The 24,842-nt window shown below is 40.3% G+C and overlaps 2 protein-coding genes across 2 annotated transcripts in view; both read right to left on the bottom strand.

Moving 5' to 3' along the window:
* The window catches only part of LOC101485278 (NLR family CARD domain-containing protein 3), a 28,604-nt gene extending 23,188 nt beyond the window's left edge, over nucleotides 1–5,416 (bottom strand). The window contains exon 1 of the mRNA XM_076879870.1: nucleotides 5,085–5,416. The gene's annotated coding sequence lies outside the window, so the exon portion shown is untranslated. The remainder of the gene's footprint in view (nucleotides 1–5,084) is intronic.
* A 2,643-nt stretch (nucleotides 5,417–8,059) lies between these two features.
* LOC112430390 (protein NLRC3-like) overlaps nucleotides 8,060–24,842 on the bottom strand; it is a 39,997-nt gene continuing 23,214 nt past the window's right edge. The window contains exons 7-10 of the mRNA XM_076879876.1: nucleotides 17,317–17,490; nucleotides 12,426–12,599; nucleotides 9,381–9,427; nucleotides 8,060–9,206 (exon numbers count right to left, since the gene is read on the bottom strand). Coding sequence (XP_076735991.1) covers nucleotides 8,686–9,206; nucleotides 9,381–9,427; nucleotides 12,426–12,599; nucleotides 17,317–17,490 — 916 coding nt within the window. The 3' untranslated portion in view covers nucleotides 8,060–8,685. The remainder of the gene's footprint in view (nucleotides 9,207–9,380; nucleotides 9,428–12,425; nucleotides 12,600–17,316; nucleotides 17,491–24,842) is intronic.

The raw sequence follows: 24,842 nt of genomic DNA, 5'->3' as shown, positions 1-24,842 counted from the left end.
GTGCCGCCTCCAAACCACATGCGTCTCATCTGAGGCAATCACCAGAGGACTACTTCAGCCAGCTCTGACGGCTTCTCCTCACCAGTCCGTAAGTCTCCTCCCTGTGTGACCAGCATTCGGCGTGGAAGCCTGTGGCCTGCCTGTCCTCCTGCCTGACTGCCTCCCTCCCTAGGATTCCCTTCACGGGCACCTCTCCCGTCCAAGCTCCACGGTCCTGCTCTACCTGTAAGCCTCGGCAACTTACTGTATGAAGTCTAGCTGTTCATTTCTTGGGAACCTGCATGCTGTTAACTGTGTCTCCCCTTTCTGTTGCAGTTTCCCCACGGTCCCGATTACGGCACTCCTGGGCTCCACGCTCCTTGTTTCCCCCCGTGGCATGAGCCTTAGTTTTTCTTTTCCTTAGCTTTGTTAAAAGATTCCTCAGTTAAATAAAACTTGTACATAGTTCTGAGCTGCGGTTACCTGAACACTCCGTGTTCTGTGACAATTACTATTACCTGGTTAGTTCTGTGTTGTGTGTTGTAGTACAATCTGAACTTTTATTTGGGTCCAAAAATGTTGGACAGAAAGCAGAATCTCATCTAAACCAGATGTGCAAACCCACAGAGCCAAGAGCAAAGATGTCTCTGCACATCTGCCTGTGTTAGAAGAGGAACTTGTTTCTCGTTTCATTAAGTTCATCAACTTCATGTTGTTACAGTCATGTGACTGTTAGTGGCTCAGAGAGCTGTGAAAAAAAATAGGAAGTGGGGTGTCTAAGCGGTTGCTATGTTTCTGATGTCATACAGACTAGGATAAGGTGGAGTATAAACCAGAGAAACCTCAGGCTGTTCTCTTCTTCCTGCTCAGGTCAAAGGTCATCTATGTCAGCGGTCCCCAACCCCCGGGCCTCGGACCGGTACCGGTCTGTGAGTCGTTTGGTACTGGGCCGCGAGAGTTTAGGCTCAGGTGTGAAATGTATAGTTTTCAGGGTTTTTATTGGTTTTCAGCATTTTTTTGTTATTGTTTTTATCGTTTACTCGGTTTTCCTTGGTCTTTTCACGTGTGTTATGAATAAATTTTCCTTTTTTCGGTACCAGTACTAGTTTTATTTTGTTGTATTTATCCGCGACCTTAAAGGCCGGTCCATGAAAATATTGTCTGGCATAAACCGGTCCGTGGCGCAAAAAAGGTCTGGGACCGCTGATCTATGTGATAGATTTGATGTTTTAATTTCTAATCTTTCAAATATTTGTTTTGCTGGAACTTTTGCTTGAGTGGATGAAAACTGAAGTGGGTTCCTTCTGACCTCCTGAAAAGACGTCTTTTCTTCTCTTTGTGTTCTGGTACTTTCTCAGCTCCAGGGGAACTTCTAGGGGGAGAGGTGAAGGTGTCCCTGTGTCTCTAACATCCCTCTCAGTGTTGGGATGGTGAATGAAGGAGTTTTGGTGCAGTTCCAGCAGAGACACTAAAATGCAGCAGTGATTGTGTCTAATCAGACAAGCATGAAGTAAATGCACTGAAGCTGCTGTCAGTCTGAGTATAATCAAATGTCTGATTGAATGTACGTCAAGCACCATAGATAACGTATTGGAATGTGTTACTATTGAAATCCATGTTGAAAAAGCTAACAATATAATTATAAGTTGCATCTATAGGTCACCAGAGTCATGCCTTGACACATTCAATGAAAAACTTTCTGCTATGTTTAGCCACCTAAATGATAAAAAAAAGCACCAATAATTTGTGGTGATTTTAATATAAATTTGCTGAAACCCAAATAGACATCAGAAAACAACAGATTTCATCAATACAATGTATAGAAACTGCCTTTTCACTGTAATTATATATATATATATATATATATATATATATATATATATATATATATATATATATATTTATTTATTTATTTATTTTAATATATATTTTACTCAGAATTTGTCCTCCATGTTTATTGGTCCTGTAACTCATAGAGAAATAATGAACATTGTGAAAACATTTAAAAATAAAAAGTCCACTGACTGTTTTGGTATTGACATGATATTAGTTAAAAGTATTATAGAATATATACTGCGACCTTTCACATACATTTGTAATCTGTCCTTTTGAACTGGTACTGTATGTTTCCCTCAAAAATGAAAATAGCAAAAATTATTCCAATCCATAAAAATGGAGAGAGATGTCAATTTACTAATTACAGGCCAATATCACTACTCCCACAGTTCTCAAAAATTTTAGAAAAGTTATTTGTTAATAGACTTGATAAATATATTGAGAAGCATAATCTCCTAAGTGATAACCAATATGGCTTTAGAGCGAAAAGGTCCACTTGGATGGCAGTGATGGAAGTTGTAGAAGGGATATCTACTGAAATAGATAATAAGGAATATACTGTTGGTGTTTTTATAGACTTAAAAAAGCTGTTTGGTACAATTGATCATTCTATATTAATGAATAAACTAGAGAGATATAGTATAAGAGGCATAGCATACAAGTGGATGAAAAGTTACCTGGATGATAGATATCAATATGTTGAAATCAATAATGTAAAATCTAATCAGTTGAAGGTAACTTGTGGCTTTCCTCAGGGCTCTGTGCTGGGCCCTGAAGTATCCATATCATATATAAATGACATATGTAGTGTTTCCAAATTGTTAAAATGTGTATTGGTTGCTGATGATACCACTCTGTATTGCTCAGGTAAAAACCTAGAACAGCTTCTGACTACAGTGGAAAAGGAGTTAAATATATTAAAAAACTGGTTTGATATAAATAAGTTATCGTTAAATATAAACAAAACAAAATTTATTATTTTTGGCACTAGACAAATGAAAAATGAATCTAAAATCAGGGTTAATGGAATTGAAATTGAAAGCGTGTGCGAAAAAATTAATTTCTTGGAGTGATAATTGATGATAAGCTTAGCTGGAAGTCTCATATAAACCATGTGAAAACAAAAGTTGCTATTCTCTACAAAACAAAGCATGTCCTGAACAAGAAATCATTATACACACTTTATTGCTCTCTATTTTATGATTTAGTTGAATATAAAATGGCACAGATACTGTATAAAGCACAAAATAACTTGCTTTGCCGCAGTACTCAGAAGCTGTTTAAAGTCAGAGAGAGTCAATATGACTTAATGGGAACAGAATTCTTTAAAAAAAAAACCCCAAAAAAACAAGATAAGGACAAACATAAAGCACAGATGTGTTTCTGTTAGAGGAGTTAAGGTGTAGTTCATTTTCCTTGTTTGAAAGCATGTTTAAAAATAGAGTGTTAGAAAAATAATATATAAATAAAGAATGAAAAGAGCAAAAATAATAATACTGAAACTCTTGGTTGTTTTGCTTCAATTATTTTAATGAAATTTAATTTAATGTAGTTACTCATCTAAGGTGCAAAGTTTTTTTTGTTTTCTTTTGTTTTTTGTTTGTTTGTTTGCTTTGTTTTGTTTTATTCTTTGCTTTGAGCCCTACATGAGCTGCATGTTAAAAGATCTTTTGTTAAAAGTGTTGGTGTAAATCATATGCTTCAGCCAATACCTTTTGATTAGCCTTGTCTTATGCTTTCTTGCTTTGTGGTAATCTTTATTTTGTATTCACTGAGATATTTGAATGTTAATCAATAAATCAATCAATAAAAATAATGACCGTGTTACTGTTACAGTTACAGTTTTAACAGGATGTTTTTTGTATTTGATTTATTGCTCTGTAAAGGCTGAATCCTCTGAAATTAACAGGCAAGACAACGACTGATGGTCAGAGCTGTCACACTGATATTAAAGTAGCATATCAGAAAAGGTTCCACCTTAACAGCTACAGGCAGCTGCCGTTTACATGTTATAGAAGAAAAACTGAACTGAACATACTTGTCCTTGATCCTTGATATTAGAATAATCCATCAGTCTATTTTAGTGCTTCTGCTCTGTTACACTGCGTTACATTGTTTCTACAAATTACATTTCCTGTGTGTTGAATTAAAATCAAATTAAAAGCACAAATCACAGTGTCAATTCTTAAATAGATTTTAATTGCAGAACATCAGGAGCAGGAAGTGTGTTTTTTTTTGCTGTGAAGACAAACCAAGTGTAAATGTGTGTGTTGGTGAGCTCACAGGCAGTGTGTCCCTCTTTTCTCTCAGTGGCCTCAGAAATGCTTACTCTGCTGTACATCACTTATTTTCAAATAATAACGTTGTTAAACGACTTTCATAGTAAATATGGATTCACATAGAGATAAAATGACATCATGAGAGAGTTTTTACCATAATGTCCATCAAAAAGATGATAAGGAGAAAGTGTGAGGAGACCTCTGGGTTGAAGTGAGTGCATCAGTGAAAAAGGTGAAATACTCAAACAAAGCAGAAGAACTTAACGCTTTATTGACCAATGGCCAGCCGACGGGCCCATTTCACAAGCAGTCTTTAAACGACTGTAACTCTTCATTTATGCTAGAGAAAGCTAGGTTTCGAAAAGAAGAGAAGCTGCGCTTTATGGGGATATTTTGCGTATTACGGTAGCACAAAGCATTCACAAGCTACAGCTGTCTGAACACAGAAATGTTCTGTTCTTTTGTATACTTCATCTGTTTGTATGTTGTACACTCATTGTGTGTTCAATAAAGTTCATTAAAAAAAATCTAAACACAGAAGGAAAACTCAACTCCGCCTAGATTTTACCATGTGTGCTTCGCACTACCGTAACTCATTGACCATTTGAGCTAGGGGAAAAAATTCACATGGTTACTGAAAGAAGAGAGACTGAGTTTTACGGGGATATTTAGTGTATTACGGTAGCACAAAGCGTTCACAAGCTACAGCTGACTGGAAAAAGAAAAGTGAACACCGCTTAGTGGTGCACTTAATGTGCGCTTCGCACTAATGTAACTCTTCGACTATTGGGGCTAGAGGGACATTTCAAACGGTTACTGAAAGACGACAAGATGGGCTTTACGAAACATTATGGTGCATCATTAGAAAGCAAGAACAATGACGGTCAATAAAGGAGAGCAGAGAAGAAATGTGCTGAAGGAACTTTCAGTGCTTTAAGTTACAGAAGCACAAGCTGCCTCTAATGTCTGAGAGAAAAGATGAATTCAAACCTGCTGCTGGTTTGGTTCCACTCTGCCTCGTTGGTCCAGCTGTGAGTCCGGCAGATCTGTGCTGTTTGTGCTAAAGAAGGTCGTCTGACACGGAGATCAGCAAAGAGAAGCGAAACAGGAAGAGCAGGAAGGGAGGTGCTTGTGGGGAACCAGGGATTAAGCAATATCAGAAATTCTCAAGTTTGCAATTTAGAAACATGTAAAAATGTTTGTTGGAGGCTTTCTGTCCTGTTACTGAGCGAAGCATTAAAATTATGTTTCTATTGTAGTTTCTGTTGTAGTGACACTTTAAACTGGTTTGACTACAGATCAAAGAAACACTCAGTGTGTTAGTGAAAGTTGTTTTTAGCTGACCTTGAGGTTAAGGTTACTTTGTTTATACCCATAGGTAAATTTGCTTTGCAGAAAAATGATAGCATTTGGCATCCCTTCACGAACACACATTCCTAGTTAAAACCTCACAAAAAACACATATATAGTACTTGAACAATATGAATCAAATAAAAAACATATCTTATTTAGTTCAGTGACAGCAACAGGGGCAAAGCTGTTTTTATAATACTTTGTTCTACATCTTGGAAATAGAAACCTCCCTCCTGGGGAAAGAAGCTGAAATTCACCCCGTACAGGATGAGAACCATTTTTAAGAATTGATTAAGCCATCTGTTGTATCTGTGTAGAGTACAGGGAGGCTAAACAGGACTGTGACTCACCTATCAGGCGACTGGACCATCTCACTATCTGATTCAGTGAGTTTTTCTCTGTGACAGAGGTCTGACCAAATCATGCTACCAAACAAAAAGATAAAACAGACTCAATAAAAGAACGATAAAACAAAGTTACAATTTTTAAGTCAATGTGGAAATGAGCAAGTTTCCTGAGGCAGTAAAGGCGCTGGTGACCCTTTTTACAAGCCGATTTGCAATTCTCATCAAAGTTCAGTTTTTCATTGATTACAGTCCCAAGATATTTATATGATTGCACTTGCTCTATTTTCTGTCGAAAAGAGCCCATGACAGCACAAAAAAGTAGCTTTAGTAAAGGTTACAAATGTTCTTCGTATGGCCTCTGACAGTTGACTCATCTCTGTGCCTCTCCTGCTAGATCTCAGTGCAGCATTTGATACTGTCGACCCTAATATTCTATTAGAGCGATTAGAGCATTACATATTACAGGTACTGAGCTGCAGTGGTTTGTATCACATCTATCGCTCAGAATCCAATTTGTTTATGTAAATGGAGAGTTATGTAAATGGAGGTTAATTATGGAGTTCCACAGGGTTCAGCACTAGGGCCAATTCTGTTTACATTATGCATACTTCCCTTAGGCAGTATCATCAAAAGACACAACATACAATTTCGCTGCTATGCAGATGACACCCAGCTTTATCTATCCATGAAGCAAGATAACACACACCAATTAGTTAAACTGCAGGAATGTCTTAAAGACATAAAGACCTGGATGGCCGCTAACTTTCTGCTTCTTAATTCAGATAAAATTGGGGTTATTGTACTCAGCCCTGGAAATCTTAGAAATATGGTATCTAACCTTTTTTTTACTTTCTTTTTTTTTTTTATATATATATATATACTTTTTTTACTCTTGATGTCATGACCTTGGCCTTCAGTAACACTGTGAGGAACCTTGGAGTCATTTTTAACCAGGATAGCTCCTTCGATGCACATATTAAACAAATATTTAGGACTGCTTTGTTGCATTTGAACTGTCCTGTCTCAGAGTGATGCTGAAAAACTAGTTCATACATTTATTACTTCTAGGCTGGACTACTGTAATTCATTATTATCAGGATGTCCTAAAAACTCTCCCTAAAAAACTCCCTGAAAAGTCTTCAGCTAATCCAAAATGCTGCAGCAAGAGTACTGACAGGGACTAGAAAGAGAGAGCATATTTCTCCTTCATTGGCTTCCCTTCATTGGCTTCCTGTTAAATCCAGAATTGAATTCAAAATCCTGCTCCTCACATACAAGGTCTTAAATAATCAGGCCCCATCTTATCTTAATGACCTTGTAGTACCATATCACCCTATTAGAGCACTTCGCTCTCGCACTGCAGGCCTACTTGTTGTTCCCATTATTTAAAAGTAGAATGGGAGGGACGGCCTGCAGTTTTCAGGCCCCTCTTCTGTGGAACCAGCTTCCAGTTTGGATTCGGGACACAGACACTATTTCTACTTTTAAAATTAGGCTTAATTAAAACTTTCCTTTTTGCTAAAGCATATAGTTAGGGCTGGATTAGGTGACCCCGAATCCTCCCTTAGTTATGCTGCAATAGACCTAGGCTGCCGGGGGATTCCCATGATGCATTGAGTTTTTCTTCTTCTGTCACCTTTCTCAATCACTATATGTTAATAGACCTCTCTGCACTGAACCACACTTGTTATTAATGTCTGGCTCTTTTCCACTGCATGTCTTTTATCCTGTCTTCCTTCTCTCACCCCAACTGGTCGCAGCAGATGATCGCCCCTCCCTGAGCCTGGTTCTGCTGGAGGTTTCTTCATGTTAAAACTCAGTTTTTCCTTCCCACGTTCGCCAAAGTGCTTGCTCATAGGGGGTCATATGATTGTTGGGTTTTTCTCTGCATGTATTATTGTAGGTGCGACTGCTGTTTTGATTTGTCGCTATATAAATAAAATTGAATTTAAGAGAATAAATATTTGCAAACAATTAGAAAAGGTAGATTTTAAAACACTTTGTGTCATGTGTGTTAATTAAATTGAAACCATGCAATTCATCTCAGCAGGAGAGGGCAAAAAATCACCACTGATGAAGTGTTCAAGGAGATGTTAGTGACAGTCCATGTTTCTTTGATTGGATTAGTTTTTAAAAGCACTTGATTTTATAAAATGACAGAAACAGGAGAGACGCTGAATGTCTTGAATATTTTATACACTGAGTACTATTGGATGTCCGCTTATATAAGAATTATGGAAAAATCACATTAAGAAAGAGAAATCAAACATTTGTATTAATTTTAATGAGCTCAGACCTATTAAAAATGCGGAGGAGCTGGTTGTGAACTGAGATTCAGAGAAACACAACATACTGATATTGACTGTGAAGCTTTGAGTGGGAAAAAACGTGGATCCTGGGATAATCATAGTTCCATCTTTAAAGGACTGAAGAGGAAGAAGTTTACAAGAAATCATTTAGAAACGTCATCAACTCATTGAATCCATGAATCATGGCTCAAGAGTTGGGAGTTTGCCTTGTAATCGGAAGGTTGCCGGTTCGAGCCCCGGCTTGGACAGTCTCGGCCGTTGTGTCCTTGGACAAGACACTTCACCCATTGCCTACTGGTGGTGGTCAGAGGGCCTGGTGGTGCCAGTGTCCGGCAGCCTCGCCTCTGTCAGTGCGTCCCAGGGTGGCTGTGGCTACAGTGTAGCTTGCCATCACCAGTGTGTGAATGGGTGGATGACTGGATGTGTAAAGCGCTTTGGGGTCCTTAGGGATTAGTAAAGCCCTATACAAATACAGGCCATTTACCATTTTTTCTGGTTGAAAGAAACAGACATGTACAGACTGAATAATCAGTTCAACAGTCAGAGTGTTTCTCTAACAAGAGGACACTCTTTACTCTCAACTCAGCACAGACACACTGAGGCACAAGGAAAGAAATAAAATGCAGGATAAAGAGTTTCAGTGAATGTGGTGTTGAAGGTGTGGAGGTGGATCAGAGTGTCAGAGGAGACTCTGTAGAAGGACAGAGTGCCAGCAGGACAGTCCACATACACTGCTACTCTGTTAGAGACAGAGGAGGAGATGGATGTTCGACTGTTAGCGTGACAGACAGAATCAGGACCATTATCAGTGCAGTTCAGACTCCAAGACTGATCATTGTATCCAAACACACAGTCATAACTGTCTCCTTTCCTTCTGATTCTTCTGTAACTCACTGACATGTCAACTCTTCCACTCCACTTGACCTCCCAGTAACAGCGACCAGTCAGTTCATTACTACACAGCAGCTGAGGCCAAACATCAAATCTGTCTGGATGATCAGGATATGACTGAACCTTCTCCACATGTTTCACTGTCGTGTAGTTGTCAGACAGTTGGAGATTTGTGTGTACTGTGTTTGTATCGATTGTGAGTTGACAGGAATCTGATGGAGAGAACAAACACAATCCAGCTGCAGTTATTGATCCATCATCTGTTCATTGATTGACACTTTGATCATGAGTCCTGACATCAGAGATGTGAATGAGTGATGTGACATTTTGAAGAGGTTGAATGTGTGCTGCTTTGTTTTCATATTTCACATTAAAAACACACTTACACTTCTTCAGCCCTGGTGTCAACCATTGGACTCCAGCAGGCTCCACCCTGAAAGGAGGAGGGGGGTCAGACCAGTACAATCTCTTTCAGCATGCACACATGGGCTGTATCCCAATTCAGGGTCTGCAGCCTTAAAGGCTGCATTTTAAGGCCGATTACGTCACAGCGACGCGACAAAGGCTGTCCCAATTCGAAGGCTGCTCGAAATGCGGTTCTCAAATGCGTCCTTCATTTCCCTGAATTTTAAGGATGTGGCGGTATAGACTTCCTGGCCCAACATATCCCAGAATGCATAGCGCGGCGGTGGGTGTGGATAATTTTGGCGAAAAAAAACGGTGGATGAGGGGCGCCCGAAGAGTAAACTTTAAGTAAGTACTGAATATTATGTCACTTATTTATGTGGAAATGTTTAATAACGAAGAACATTAAAACATTACTGTTGGCCACATGTCAGCAAAGTTATGTGACATTAGTGACGTTTGTGCTAACTTGGTTTTAAAGCCTTTACTTTAAAATATACGCCGTTCAATAGCTAACCTTAATATTACAGAGAATGATCAAAGCTCATGTAGAAACAAACAAACAAATGAACAAAAGATTTTCTCTTTCATTTCTGTCAAACAATGCTGTATGAAACGTTTCCAGCTGTTAGTATCATGGTTGCTAGGCAACCTGGGCAGTGCGACGGAGGCTAGACCGTCCCATTTCGCAAGCCTCGCACTTCCGGCCTTAGCGGTCATTGAGTATGCGGCCCTTGTGGACCGTTAAGGCTGCGTACTTTAAGGCTGCAGACCCTGAATTGTGATACAGCCATGGACATTACATTGCTCCCTGTTAGTAGACCTCTCTGCATTAAATCATCACAATTAATCACTCGCTCTCTTCCACAGCATGGAGTGTTCCCTTCCCTTAATTTCCAAAATGCCTATCATTGGGGAGGTGGGGGGGGGGGGGGGGGGGGGGGGGGGGGATTATTCTAGGGTCTACTTTACAATATAAAGCACCTTGAGGCAACTATTGCTGTTATTTAGCACTTTATAAATAAAACTGAATTGAAATTTGAATTGAATACACTTATTGTTAGACACTGATAAAGGAACAGTCCAACATTTTCACACTAGACTTGAATCCATACATTGATCAAGTTGCTGATGATTTGGACTGATCCTGGATCTTTCTGGTTTTTTGCAGCTACTCTTTTGTTTTCTTTTTTCCTGGGTCACAGTCTATTCCATCCCTCCCATTCACTTCTACAAATATTTTCCCTTTTCTCTGGGTCTGCATTTCCTTTTGTGTTCTTTGCCCCTGTACTGATTCTGTCATGCCCTCATCTGGAAATATGTTGCAAAAAAAAGCTTAAAAATTATTTCAGACATTTTATAGTTAAGTGCAAGACCAACTCAAAACAGACCATCAAAGATTCAACCATGTTACAGTTATTCAACCTTGTTGCAGTAAAAAATGCAACAGAATTGATGATTGATGATGGTTAGTAACAGCAGTAACTCTATATTTTGCTAACACAGTAATGCCACATTGCAATTAGGGCATGAAAAGAATGTAATATTTTAAGAATTATTGCTTATTTTTCCTATACAATTGTACACTTGTGGAGGTACGCAATAACGACCGGAGAGGTTTCAGTGTCTCACTCCAACTTTATTAACTGACTCTGAACAACCTCACACACAGTAAGCGCCAAAATCTCCACCCTAGGACTTCCCTTCAACTTGGGTGTGAGTGGAGCCACCTGGTGGTCCACCACACACTATCCTTTATGCAAATAACAGAGCTCAAGTACTGATCCTGACAAGTTTCATCTGGTTTTAAAAAACTTAAAATAGGACAGTTGACATGTTGTGTGCTGTGTGCAGCAGGCAGGAAAGAGGGACCCTCATGCAGACTTGTGGAGACGAAACGTAAACTCAAAGAACTCAGCTTTATTACTGGCATAAATCAAAACAGAAAACTAAAGTGATAAGGCTAGAAACAGAGCTTGGAACAGAACACACAGGCGAGTATGAGGGTATGACGCAACGATGAGCAGGGGAAGACGCAGACACCAAATACAAGAGGTGAACAGTACCAAGAGGAAGCAGCTGGGAGACATGGCTGACACGAATTACACAGATGAGACGGGGGGAGGGCAAAACAAGAAGCACAAGACAAAAGCAGGCTTGACACAGAGAAATAGACATAACAGGTTTGACACCAAGCACCCAACATACGGAGATAAAACTGAACAGACTTAATCTTCTCTAGGGTTAAGACACCAGGCGTACAGGAAGGCACAGAAACAGAAGAGAGACCACAGAGACAAGAGTGACAAGGAAGACACAGAACAGGAATGAGCATGGAATCAAAACCTAAGAGCTAAACTCTGAACAAGAATAAAACCGAAACACCAGATAGTAATAACCAAAACAGCAATACTAGACAATCAGAACAAAAACCATAATACAGACTAACAGCAGAACTCAAAACACGAGGACCAATAGCTTAAATAGAATTGCATTGGAGATCGTGTGGAACTATTGGAATTTCAGAGATAAGTTGTACAATTCTTTTAGAAGTAAATGTATTAGTATTTAAAGTAGGTATGTAAATTAACACATTAATGCTAAATGTTTCGTAGTAATTCGAATATCTTTATATATATTTCTTATATTTGATATTCAGCTAAACTGTGCAAACAGTCATGAGGGACATGTAAATATGCTTGCATGAGATGGAAATAAAGCATTTTGTGATTATTTACACATTATTTTTTATTTATTTGAAATAATCCAAAAAGTCAATAAATGGCAACAAAAAACAGTTATTATTGTTCCCGGACAAACTCCTAGAGTTCCACAACATAAATATCTCATTATCATTAAACTAGACTAGTGTTTCTGTTGTGATCAAAGAGCAAACTTTGTAACATTTGTAACACACATGTCAAAAAGGAACTGAGTGAACAGAGAAAACATTTCAGAATCAGATTACTCTATCATTCCCTGAGGAAAGTATATTCTTACTTCTCTATCAGACATTTTCTCCATACCTGAGTGTGTCCAGTCTCCAGCATGGATCCTTCAGTCCAGCCAAAAGGAGATTTATCCCTGAGGCTCCTGGGTGGTTGTAGCTCATGTCCAGCTCTCTCAGATGGGAGGGATTAGAGCTCAGAGCTGAGGCCAGAGAAGTACAGCCTTTCTCTGTGATCAGACACCCTGATAGACTGCAGACAGAACAATTGATATGTGAACACTTTTTTGGTCCTGTGTTATTGCTCCTTGCTTTTTTTTTTTTTTTTTTTTTTAAGATTATTTGCCATGCATTTAGTTAATTTTACATTTTTTTATAGCAACAACAATTTAGAACACATAATACAAGTTGTGTCAACTTTTATTATTGATAATGAGGTACTATAAGGTTTTTTTTTTTTTGTTTGTTTTTTTCTTTGCCTATTGTATTTGCTAGTTTTTGTCAGTATGCAAATGTATACTTATAGTACATGAAGCCTGCAGTCAGCTGAGACTAAAATGCTTCTCCCACTGAAAACACTACATCCAGATTAACAGAATCAACCTTCTGGAACTTCAGTCCTGCTGTTTCTTTAAAAGGGACCTCTGGCTAATACGACGGGTTCGGTGTTTATTGTCTTGTCTGGGTGAACTTTGCTAGAGACAGAGAGCGGCGTTGAAAGGCTGCTCCAACGGAACTTATTGTTTCGTAGGAAAACACGAACACAGTGTACAGTCGAGTCTTAATAGCTTACAACTGGGCTCGTCAGGCACTCTTTTTGGCTGCAGTGGTTGCTATTATTATATTTACATTCTTCCATCTCGTACTTTTCCACTTTCCTTTTTCTGTCTCCCTCGCTCACAGACACATCACAGGTATGGCAGTCCATTCTCCCTGCAGCACGGACTACACTGCCCATGAGGCTACATTCTTTAGGGCTATGCCTGTAGCACTCTGCCTATTGCCTTCATATTAATTAATTTTTGAATAATAATTTTTAAAAATATTTCTTCACGTCATTATGTGGGCAGCAAGCAGGGATGACATGGGCCATGAGATTGATACACAGGCATTAGAGCCTCTTAACGCGTGTTTTGTTTGGGTTTCCACCGGCATGGAATTACCAGAAATAGAGAGGGCATAGCCTAACATATCAAACAGGAAAATACTGCCGCATAATCCATTTATTTCAACAAAGTAACTGTATTCTGAATACCACCTTTTTAAACTGTAACTGTAACGGAATACAGTTACTCATTTTTTAAATTTTAAATACGCAACACCAGTGCATGTATTCCGTTACTCCCCAACACTGGACCTTATTTTAAACATCTGTAAATGGGATCCTCAGGAGCCACTCATCCAGTTTGGAGGTCCCTGCCCCGACTGCTCCGATTACTACAGAAACCACTTTTGCCTTCATCTTCCATATCTTTGTGAGTTCCTCTCTCATTCCATGGTATTTCTCAAGCTTCTTATATTCCTTCTTCCTGATATTGCTATAATCAGAATCAGAATCAGAATCGTGTTTATTGGCCAAGTATATGTGCAGACACATACAGGGAATTTGGTTCCGGTAGATGGTGGCTCTCAAGCACAGCAATGTAAATCACACACACACACACACACACACACACACACACACACACACACACACACACACACACACACACACACACACACGTGTCTATATATACATATTACATACATATTACACATACATACTGTACACAAAGCTGTGTAAACCAACTATAAATAACGAATCTAAACTTATATACATAAAATACAGCAATGAATGAGGTGGAATGAATACTACAAAATGTACATAACGTGCAGTTGCAGTCTGGCAGTGGGAGCAGTGTGACAGGTCAACTGTTAAGAAGGGAGATGGCGAGGGGAAAGAAACTGTTCCTGTGTCGGGTGGTCCTGGTCTGCAGGCTTCTGTACCGTCTGCCAGAGGGCAGCAGATCAAAAAGTCTGTGTGCTGGGTGTGAGGGGTCTGTGTTGATTTTCCCTGCCCGTTTCCTGGTTCTTGAGAGGTACAGATCCTGGATGGAGGGCAGGGGGGTGCCGATGATCTTTCTGCTGCCCGTACAGTCCGCTGCAGTCTGCTCCTGTCCTGTTTAGTGGCTGCTCCTTACCAGACTGTGATGGAGGAGCACAGGACAGACTCAATGACCGCAGTGTAGAACTGGATCAGCAGCTCCTGTGGAAGACTGTACTTCCCCAGTTGTCTCAGGAAGTACATCCTCTGCTGGGTCTTTTTGAGGATGGAGTTGATGTTGGTCTCCCACTTCAGGTCCTGGGAGATGGTTGTACCCAGGAACTTGAAGGTCTTCACAGTTGACACAGGGCTGTCTGATATGGTGAGGGGGGGCAGAGTTGAGGGATGTCTCTTGAAGTCCACTGTCATCTCTACAGTCTTAAGAGTGTTCAGCTCCAGATTGTGCTGACTGCACCAGAGTACCAGCCGCTCAACTTCTTGCCGGTATGCAGACTCATCACCATCTTGAATGAGGCCAATGACAGTGGTGTCATCTGCAAACTTTAGGAGTTTGACAGCCGAGTTCTTGGTGGTGCAGTCGTTAGTGTAGAGGGAGAACAGTAGTGGTGAGAGGACACATCCTTGAGGGGCACCAATACTGAGGGACCGGGTTTCAGAGGTGATCTCCCCCAGCCTCACTTGTTGCTTTCTGTCTGTCAGGAAGCTGGTGATCCACTGACAGGTAGCTGGTGACACGCTGAGCTGGGAGAGTTTGGAGGAAAGAAGTTCAGGCACAATGGTGTTAAAAGCCGAACTAAAGTCCACAAACAGGACCCTGGCATAAGTTCCCGGGCGGTCAAGGTGTTGCAGGATGTAATGCAGCCCCATGTTCACTGCATCATCCACCGACCTGTTTGCCCGGTAGGCAAACTGCAGAGGGTCCAGCTGGTGGCCTGTAATGTCTTTCAGATGGGCTAACACCAGTCGTTCGAAGGATTTCATGACCACAGAAGTCAAGGCGACAGGTCTGTAGTCATTCAGTCCTGTGATGGTGGGTTTCTTGGGAACAGGGATGATGGTGGAGCGTTTGAAGCAGGAGGGAACTTCACACAGCTCCAGGGATCTGTTGAAGATGCGAGTAAAGATGGGAGCCAGCTGGTCCGGGGGCTTTATAACTTTATATAGCTACGACTAGGGCCATCTTCCTCTGCTTGGTTTAGCTCCTCCTTTAGCCATTTCATTATCTGCTCACTGGTAGAGCATACGTATTAATTGCCCAGATCTTGTACTTCCCATTCGGCTGACTCCTCAGAACTTGTCTTATTATCTGGGTGGTTGTGGCTTTCCTAGAAGACTCATTTACCTGTGGGATTCCCAGGTACTAGAAACTGTCCTTAGTGTCTGAATTGCTGCTTTCTGATAGTCCAATTCCCTCTGTTCTGACTACCCCCCTTCTCTTTGTTACTGTCAGAGTACATCTCCAGTCCAAATGATTTTCAGATGTCAATGCTGTGCATCCTAGTGGTGTGGATCAGTGAATCAATGTATCATTCACTTCATGGCGTACAACTTGATATCATCCATGTAACACACCTAGCTAAGGATTGCTCCATTCCATTGTTCGTATCTGTAGCTAGAGTAGTTAATGATCTGGTTGAGGGGGTTCAGGCCTATTCATTGCAGCAGTAAGGACAGAACATCCCCTTGTAAATCCTGCACATGCTGGTATATTGTGTGATAAGAGCCGTTTAACCGGCCATTGTAAGGTTGATGAAGAGTATGTTTATTACAGGACAAGCACTGTGGAATTCCCAGTACCAGTGTGGTCATGGGTTTTTGACTGTCCTGCTGAGTGTTTCAAGTCTCAACCACTGAATACAATCCAGATTACAACACAGACTGGACATGTGTACCTAGTCAAATAGTCACATACACTATAAACCTACACTGGAGATTTTTATATATTGGAATCCCCATGTTAATCATTTAACCTATATATTCAAACTGTATATGACCCATCACCTCAGGTCAAATATCATGCACATTTATATTGAAACTTCATACCACTTGTACACTCGCCAGCAGTTTTTTCTGTCTTTTTGTGTCTCTGCTGTTTGTACTTAAAGGCTCAACACCCCAGGGTTTGCTTTGCTTCTTTGCTGTATGTTTTCTTGCTGTTCTGTGTATTGTGATGCGCTTTTTTGTTGTTCATATAACTCTATTTAATAAATTGTGTTTATTAACACCGGAGGAGGAGGCTTGAGGAGATTTCCTCATTGTTCCTGTCTCCCCTATTCCATCCCCTATCTGGATGACAGAGATGAGAGAAGTAGGAACGGACAGAGCAAGAGGGAGAAAAAGAGACAGAGAGGAAGGCAACATGACAGCCTTTGTGCATAATAACGTCAATAAAGTGTCATGCATTGTGCAATGCTAAAAAAACATTCCTTAGAAATATGTATGGCAAAATTATGTCCCATTTCTGTGAGAATAGTCTTACCTTCCTTTGGTCTGTGTACTTTCTTTGGTTTTTCTTTGTTCTACACAAGACCTATAAATATTTATTTATTTCCATTTTCAATTTTGTTTTAAGAATTGGAATTTTAGGTCATTTTTTCATTTCCTGCAGTCTTCTGAATTATGTATTCTATATCTACAATTCATAACAATAAAAGGGAATTAATATATCTCAAATACAAAATAGCCCTGAACTCAGCCCAGCCAACTATTAGTCAGCTATCAAATGTGTATGAAGTCACTTGTTATTATGAAATATAAAACATACAAACAAACAGAAAATCTGAATATTAAAAAAAATCTACAGTAATGGAGAGCATAACACCACAGGAAAAAGTTAAATGTAATTTGGTGATTCTGTGAGGGTTAGCTGTTTAAGTATTAACACAATTCAATTTGTTATGATCAGCAAAAATACCAGATTCCTGACCTTAGAGATTCCAGTTTACAATGTGGATCTTTCAGTCCTTCAGAGAAAAGCTTCGCTCCTAAATCCTGCAGGTCGTTGTTACTTAGGTCCAGCTCTCTGAGACTAGAGGACTGGAAGTTGAGAACAGAGGACAGTGCTGCACAGCTTCTTCCTGAGAGATTACAGCCATCCAGTCTGAAAAGCAATATTTGTGATAAGAGTAAATTACTGTAGACGTAGACAAAAGAAGAGAAAAAAGAAATTTCTATACCCACTTCACGGTTAAAAAAAAAAAACAACTAAAATTTGAGTTGGAGCAAAAATGAAATATTTTAAATTTCCTTTGTGAAAAAACAATTAAATCACTCTGTCTAAATACTCCTTTTGGCATAGTCAAAAGGCACTATTTGTCACTTTCCAATAGAATGCAATAGAAAAATAAAAACTCCTGGAAGTTTGCGTGATATTCTTGCAAAAGCATTTAAAATAAAAACCATAAACAAGCAAACAAACAAACAAAGGAACAAATAAATACATATAACACTTACATAAGTATTTACAACCAAGAAACTAAAAATTGAGCTCAGGTGTATTCTGTTTCCATTGATACAGTTATCTGTCAGATATATCTAAAAGTTGAATAGAGTCCACCTGTTGATTGGGTATGATTCATAAAGGCACTTGCTGGTCTATAAAAGGTCCCATAGGTGACAGTGTGCATTTCAGAGCAAAAACAGGGAGGTAACCAAAAATCCAGTGTTGACTCTAACAAAGTAGAAGAGCGGAGAATGTTCTAGAATGACAAACATTCATACAGTAATCCACCACTCTGTCTTTATGGTAGTTGCCAGATTAAAGCACTCCTCAGTTAAAAAGACTATGATATGCAACCAAATTTGTGATTCGTAATTATCTTTGCTAATTCTGTTTTGTTCTGTATTAATCAAAGCCATATAAATTCGTTTGTCCAGCAAAGAGCCTCATGAACCTTTCAAATAGCTATAATCATGACAGAGAATAGTTTCAGCAAGCAACAACAGCAAGCCTCACTTTAGAGCATGTCCATTGCAATTGTGAATTCATAAACTAAGTCATCTGTAAACTTTTGGAAACTTAAAAATAAAATCTTTTTGATTTAACTTGAACCTTTTTTTACCTTATGGAAAGAATCCATTTTAAGTTTTTTCTATTTGCACATTATTTCTTTTGTTTAAAGAATACTAGCATTTCAGTTTGTATTAAATCATATTTTGATTTATATTATTTTTATTTTGATAGTCCTATTAGGTAATGTTCAAAATAAATTATTATTTTAAAATTCATATGTTTCCTGGGCTATTGTTTTAATTTTCTGTGGTACAAGACAACAGAGAAATATTCACAGGTGGGCAGACTTGAGCAGGTGAGATACTGGAGCCTAGAAATGGAGGCTTGCCCACAGGAATTAATTAATTTGAAAAAAATAACGCGTTAAAAAAATTAACGCATTTAATCGCACTTAGCATTCCAAGCAAAGAGGAACTTTTGGCAATGCATGATTTCTTAGTATACCGATTATACTGATACGGCTACAAAAATGGAAGAATCTGAAGAAAGTGCATTGATCGGAGGCTAATTTAATTTCAAAAGACTACCAGACGGAAGCCTTGATAAAAGTGTGGTGTTGTGCAAACTGTGCAAAAAGGAGTTTGCATACCACGGAAGCACTTCAACCTTATGGTACCATCTAATGCAAAACATGTTGCAGAGCTGTTAGCACTAGCAGTCCGAGTACCAACAAAACGTGTTGGCAGCCCAAACTTGAGGACTGGCTTCAGGACCAAAATTAGTAAGTCAACATTGGACAAAATTACAAATTCTTTTGCAAAATGGATTGCTCTGGACTGTAGACCACTATCAGTTGTAGAAGATAGGGGGTTAGAAAATGTGCTACAGTTAGTGTCATATGATCCAACTTTCCAACTACCGTGTCAAAAGCTTTATGACACTGAAAAGTAAACAAAATTGGATGTATTACAGACAGCCCTGCTAATATATAGGAAGTACACTAGGAGCAAACAAGACTGGGGCAACAGAAAGAGCCAGGATGTTTCCACACGGTGGAATTCAACGTTGGGTATGGTTTCTCGTCTACTAAGGAATCAAGAGACTGTTTTTACTGCTTTAGAAAAACAAAAGCACAAGCTACAGTTGTTGCCAAAAGTTTTGAGAATTACATAAATATTGGAAATTGGAAAAACTGCTGTTTAAGTTTTTATAATAGCAATTTGCATATACTCCAGAATGTTATGAAGAGTGATCAGATGAATTGCATAGTCCTTCTTTGCCATGAAAATTAACTTAATCCCAAAAAAACTTTTCCACTGCATTTCATTGCTGTCACTCAAGGACCTGCTGAGATCATTTCAGTAATCGTCTTGTTAACTCAGGTGAGAATGTTGACGAGCACAAGGCTGGAGATCATTATGTCAGGCTGATTGGGTTAGAATGGCAGACCTAACATGTTAAAAGGAGGGTGATGCTTGAAATCATTGTTCTTCCATTGTTAACCATGGTGACCTGCAAAGAAACGTGTGCAGCCATCATTGCGTTGCATAAAAATGGCTTCACAGGCAAGGATATTGTGGCTACTAAGATTGCACCTAAATCAACAATTTATAGGATTATCAAGAACTTCATGGAAAGAGGTTCAATTCTTGTTAAGAAGGCTTCAGGGCATCCAAGAAAGTCCTAAAGAGGATTCAGCTGCGGGATCGGAGTGCTCAGGAATGGCAGCAGGCAGGTGTGAGCCCATCCGCACGCACAGTGAGGCAAAGACTTTTGGAAGATGGCCTGGTGTCAAGAAGGGCAGCAAAGAAGCCACTTCTCTCCAAAAAAACAACAACAGGGACAGATTGATCTTCTGCAGAAAGTATGGTGAATGGACTGCTGAGGACTGGAGCAAAGTCATATTCTCCGATGAAGCTTCTTTCCAATTGTTTGGGGCATCTGGAAAAAGGCTTGTCCAGAGAAGAAAAGGTGAGCGCTACCATCAGTCCTGTGTCATGCCAACAGTAAAGCATCCTGAGACTATTCATGTGTGGGGTTACTTCTCATCCAAAGGAGTGGGCTCACTCACAGTTTTGCCCCAAAACACAGCCATGAATAACTAATGTTACCAAAACACCCTCCAACAGCAACTTCTTCCAACAATCCAACAACAGTTTGGTGAAGAACAATGCATTTTTCAGCACAATGGAGCACCGTGCCATAAGACAAAAGTGATAACTAAGTGGCTCAGGGAACAAAACGTTGAAATTTTGGGTCCATGGTCTGGAAACTCCCCAGATCTTAATCCCATTGAGAATTTGTGGTCAATCCTCAATCCTGGGTGGACAAACAAAAACCCACCAATTCTGACAAACTCTAAGAAGTGATTATGACAGAATGGGTTGCTATCAGTCAGGATTTGGCCCAGAAGTTGATTGAGACCTGAAAAAGAAGGGCCAACACTGCAAATACTGACTCTTTGCATAAATATCATGTAATTGTTGATAAAAGCCTTTGAAACGTATGAAGTGCTTGTAATTATATTTCAGTATATCACAGAAACAACTGAAACAAAGCTCTAAAAGCAGTTTAGCAGCAAACTTTGTGAAAATTAATATTTGTGTCATTCTCAAATCTTTTGGCCACGACTGTAGTCATTTTAACTCCATCAGAGCTGGTAAAACTCCAAAAGCTGGCGACTGTCCTTAATCTTTTTAGGGACAGGAACCAGGCAGGACATCTTCCAGAGTGATGGGACTCTCTGCATTACCAGACTCGTGTTGAAGATCCGATGTAGAACTCCAGACAGCTGGGAAGCACAGCACCTGAGGGCCCTGGGCCCTGGGCTTTGCTGGAGTGGAGTCTGCCCAATTCTCTTTTGATGTTATCTGCTGAGAGGGACAGGGTGAGACAGTCTGAGGGGGCAGGAGAGGGGGGAGGAGAAAGGAGGAGATGGGAAGAGCTGGGTGTGGAGACAGGAGACGCAGGGCAGTCAAACCGATTGAAGTGCAGATTTAGGTTGTTAGCACTTTCGACGTCCCCATCCATCCCAACACCTCTCTTTTGTCTCAGGCCAGTGATGGCCCGCATTCCATTCCACACCTCCCTGGTGTTGTTTTCCTGCAGTTTGTTTTCCAGCTTCCTTCTGTAGGACACTTTACCCTCTGCAATCTTGGCTTTCAGCTCCTTCTGCACCAGTTTCAGCTGATCTCTTTCACCGTTTCTGAAAGCTCTTTTTTTCTTGTTCAGGGTTGCTTTGATGTCTTTGGTAACTCAGAGCTTATTGTTGGGGAAGCACAGAATGTTTTTTTGGGAACCACAGTGTCCACACAGAAGTTGATATAATCTGTAACACAGCCTGTCAGATTGTCAATATTGTCCTGATGAGAATCACAAGGAACATCCCAGTCAGTTGACTCAAAGCATCCCTGCAGGGTCTCTTTTGACTCCTTTGTCCATGTTGGAGGTACTTAGTGTTGACATCTGAATTATTCTGGAAAGATAACACTGAAGGATGGAGAGAGAGTTATGCTCCAACGATTACAAAGTTTCTCCACTACAGGGACAAATGAAAGATAATCTATACTTAGTGGAGGGAAAAATATGTTTTTATCTGTTAGCACTTTCTATTACAGCTAGGTAATAAAGGGGTAATAGTAGGGTAACAAGGGGACACAAGAGGGTTATTACTATGCAATTACCAAAGTCATAACTATGTAATATTCAAGTAATATCATGGCAGCAACAGTGGTTACAGTTGAGTAATATTAGCCTGACCCATGACTGACACCCTCATCACCACTGTGGAGTCATTCCGCTTCCTGGGTATCACCATCACCCAGGACCTCAAGTGTGACACCACTATCGTCTCCGTCATAAAGAAGGCCCAGCAGAGGATGTACTTCCTGAGGCAGCAGAAGAAAATTCAATCTGCTAACATGGATGATGATGCAGTTCTACACTACAATCATTGAGTTCATCCTCACCTCCTCCAACACCGTGTAGTATGCTGGAGTCACCATCAGGGACAAACAGAGACTGCAGCGTGTTGTGCGCTCTGCTAAGAAGGTGATTGGCCACAGACTCCCATCTCTGCAGGACCTATACACCTCCAGGACACTGGGGCGTACAGCTCACATCACAGCTGCCCCTTCTCACCCTGAACAGAGTCTGTTTGACATGCCCCCCTAAGGCAGGAGGCTCCGGTCCATTTGGACCAGAACCTCTCGCCAAAAGAACAGTTTCTTCCCCTCTGCTGTTGGACTAATGAACAATAACCATAAGACTACCACAAACACATGACCGTATACTGTGTCATCTACATCTGTTCCATTTTTGCACTGATCATCACCTTCATTTATGTATATATCGATCTTCTTAGCACTTTTAATTTTTGTTTTTATATTTATTTAAGTGTTTGTCTTATAGTATCTTTTGCACTAAGTACCGCAGCAATTTCCTAATGTTGTAAACCTGCTCAACATTTGGCAATAAAACCCTTTCTCATACTGGTTGTTTTAAAAGGTTATTACCTGGTTATTAATATGCTATTAAAAAGAAACAAGCTGTTTTGAATTTTGCAGCTCTATATCCTGCTTATTACATAGAAACTACCACAGTTGTTTCCAGATAATAGTCACACACTTTTAAAGTTTGCTTTAATAGGTTATTAATGTGTTATTAAAGGGAAACAGGCAGTTTTGCATTTTGCAGTGCTCTATACTGCTTATTACCCTGAAACTACCAGAGTTATTTCCAGTTAATGGTCACATTTATTTATCCATCCATTCGCTTCCGCGAACCTGCGGGTTGCTGTCCAACCACCCAGCCCTGTGCTCCAAAGAACCCCGCTCCAGGCCGGACACAGACTTATGGATTCATCCATCCGTTCACTTCCGCTTATCCTTTTCAGGGTCGCGGGAGGCGCTGGAGCCTATCCCAGCTGTCATAGGGCGAGAGGTGGGGTACACCCTGGACAGGTCACCAGTCTGTCGCAGGGCTAACACACAGAAACAGACAACCATTCGCACTCACATTCACTCGCACATTCACACCTAGTGGCAATTTGGATTATCCAATTAACCTATCCCCACAAGCTGCATGTCTTTGGACGGTGGGAGGAAGCCGGAGTACCCGGAGGAACCCACGCAAACACGAGGAGAACATGCAAACTCCACACAGAAAGACCATGGCCTGATGGTGGAATTGAACTCAGGACCTTCTTGCTGTGCGGCAACAGTGCTAACCACCGTGCCACCGTGCTGCCTCACATTTATTTAAGTTAGCTTAATAGGTTATTCATATGTTATTAAGCGCCCTGACCCACTGGTGTCAAGACAACCATCTCACCCTCAACGTCGCAAAGACAAAGGAGTTGATAGTGGACTTCCGGAGGTGCAGAGAAGTACACACCCCCATCACCATCAGCGGCGCTGCTGTGGAGAGAGTGAGCAGCTTCCGGTTCCTTGGCGTACATCTGGCTGAGGATCTTACGTGGTCAGTACACACAAACAAAACAGTGAAGAAGGCGCAACAGCGCCTCTTCTTTCTCAGGAGACTGAAAAGATTCGGCATGAGCCCCCGCATCCTCAGGACCTTCTATCACTGTGCCATTGAGAGCATCCTCACTGGATGCATCATCACCTGGTATGGCAACAGCACCGCCTACAACTGCAAAGCTCTCCAGCGAGTAGTGCGGTGCTCTGAACGGATAATTGGAGGTGAGCTTCCCTCCCTCCAAGACATCTACAGGAAGCGGTGCCTGAGGAAAGCGGGGAGGATCATCAAGGACTCCAGTCACCCCAGCCATAAACTGTTCAGACTACTTCCATCAGGAAGGAGGTTCTGCAGCATCCGGTCCTGTACCAGCAGACTGAGAGACAGCTTCTTCCATCAGGCCATCAGACTGCTGAACACTTCATAGACACCTCAGCTTCACTACTGGAACTTTAACATTATGCACTCCATACTGTACAGTAATGCCACTGTTTTGCACATGTCTCACTCTGTATATTTTATTTTATTTATTTTATATATTTTATTTATTGTTTACTCTATTTAATTTGTAAAATATGTGTACACACACACACACACACACACACACACACACACACACACACACACACACACACACACACACACACGTAGAAAAATATTTAGTATACACATCCAGAAATGCATATGCTATTATATATTGTACATATATTTATTAGTTTCAGATGTAGCCATTCTTGTATTTTGCTTGTTTACATTATTGTATTTTGCACAACTCTGTTGCTTGTGAAGCTCGCACACAAGAATTTCACTCACATGTGCTGTACCAATGTACCTGCACATGTGATGTGACAATAAAAGTGATTTGATTTGATTTGATAAAGAGAAAATGGAATTTTTGCATTTGGCAGCTCTGTTTCTTGTCTATTACACAGAAACTGCCGTGGGTAATTGAGGAATAATAACTTAAAAATGATTACCACATTATTATGTTCTTGATTGTGTCAGTTTAGATGAATCAACAC

This window comes from Maylandia zebra, linkage group LG23 (genome assembly GCF_041146795.1).
Source record: "Maylandia zebra isolate NMK-2024a linkage group LG23, Mzebra_GT3a, whole genome shotgun sequence".
Classification (NCBI taxonomy): domain Eukaryota; kingdom Metazoa; phylum Chordata; class Actinopteri; order Cichliformes; family Cichlidae; genus Maylandia; species Maylandia zebra.
This window is presented reverse-complemented; position numbering and strand designations above follow the sequence as displayed.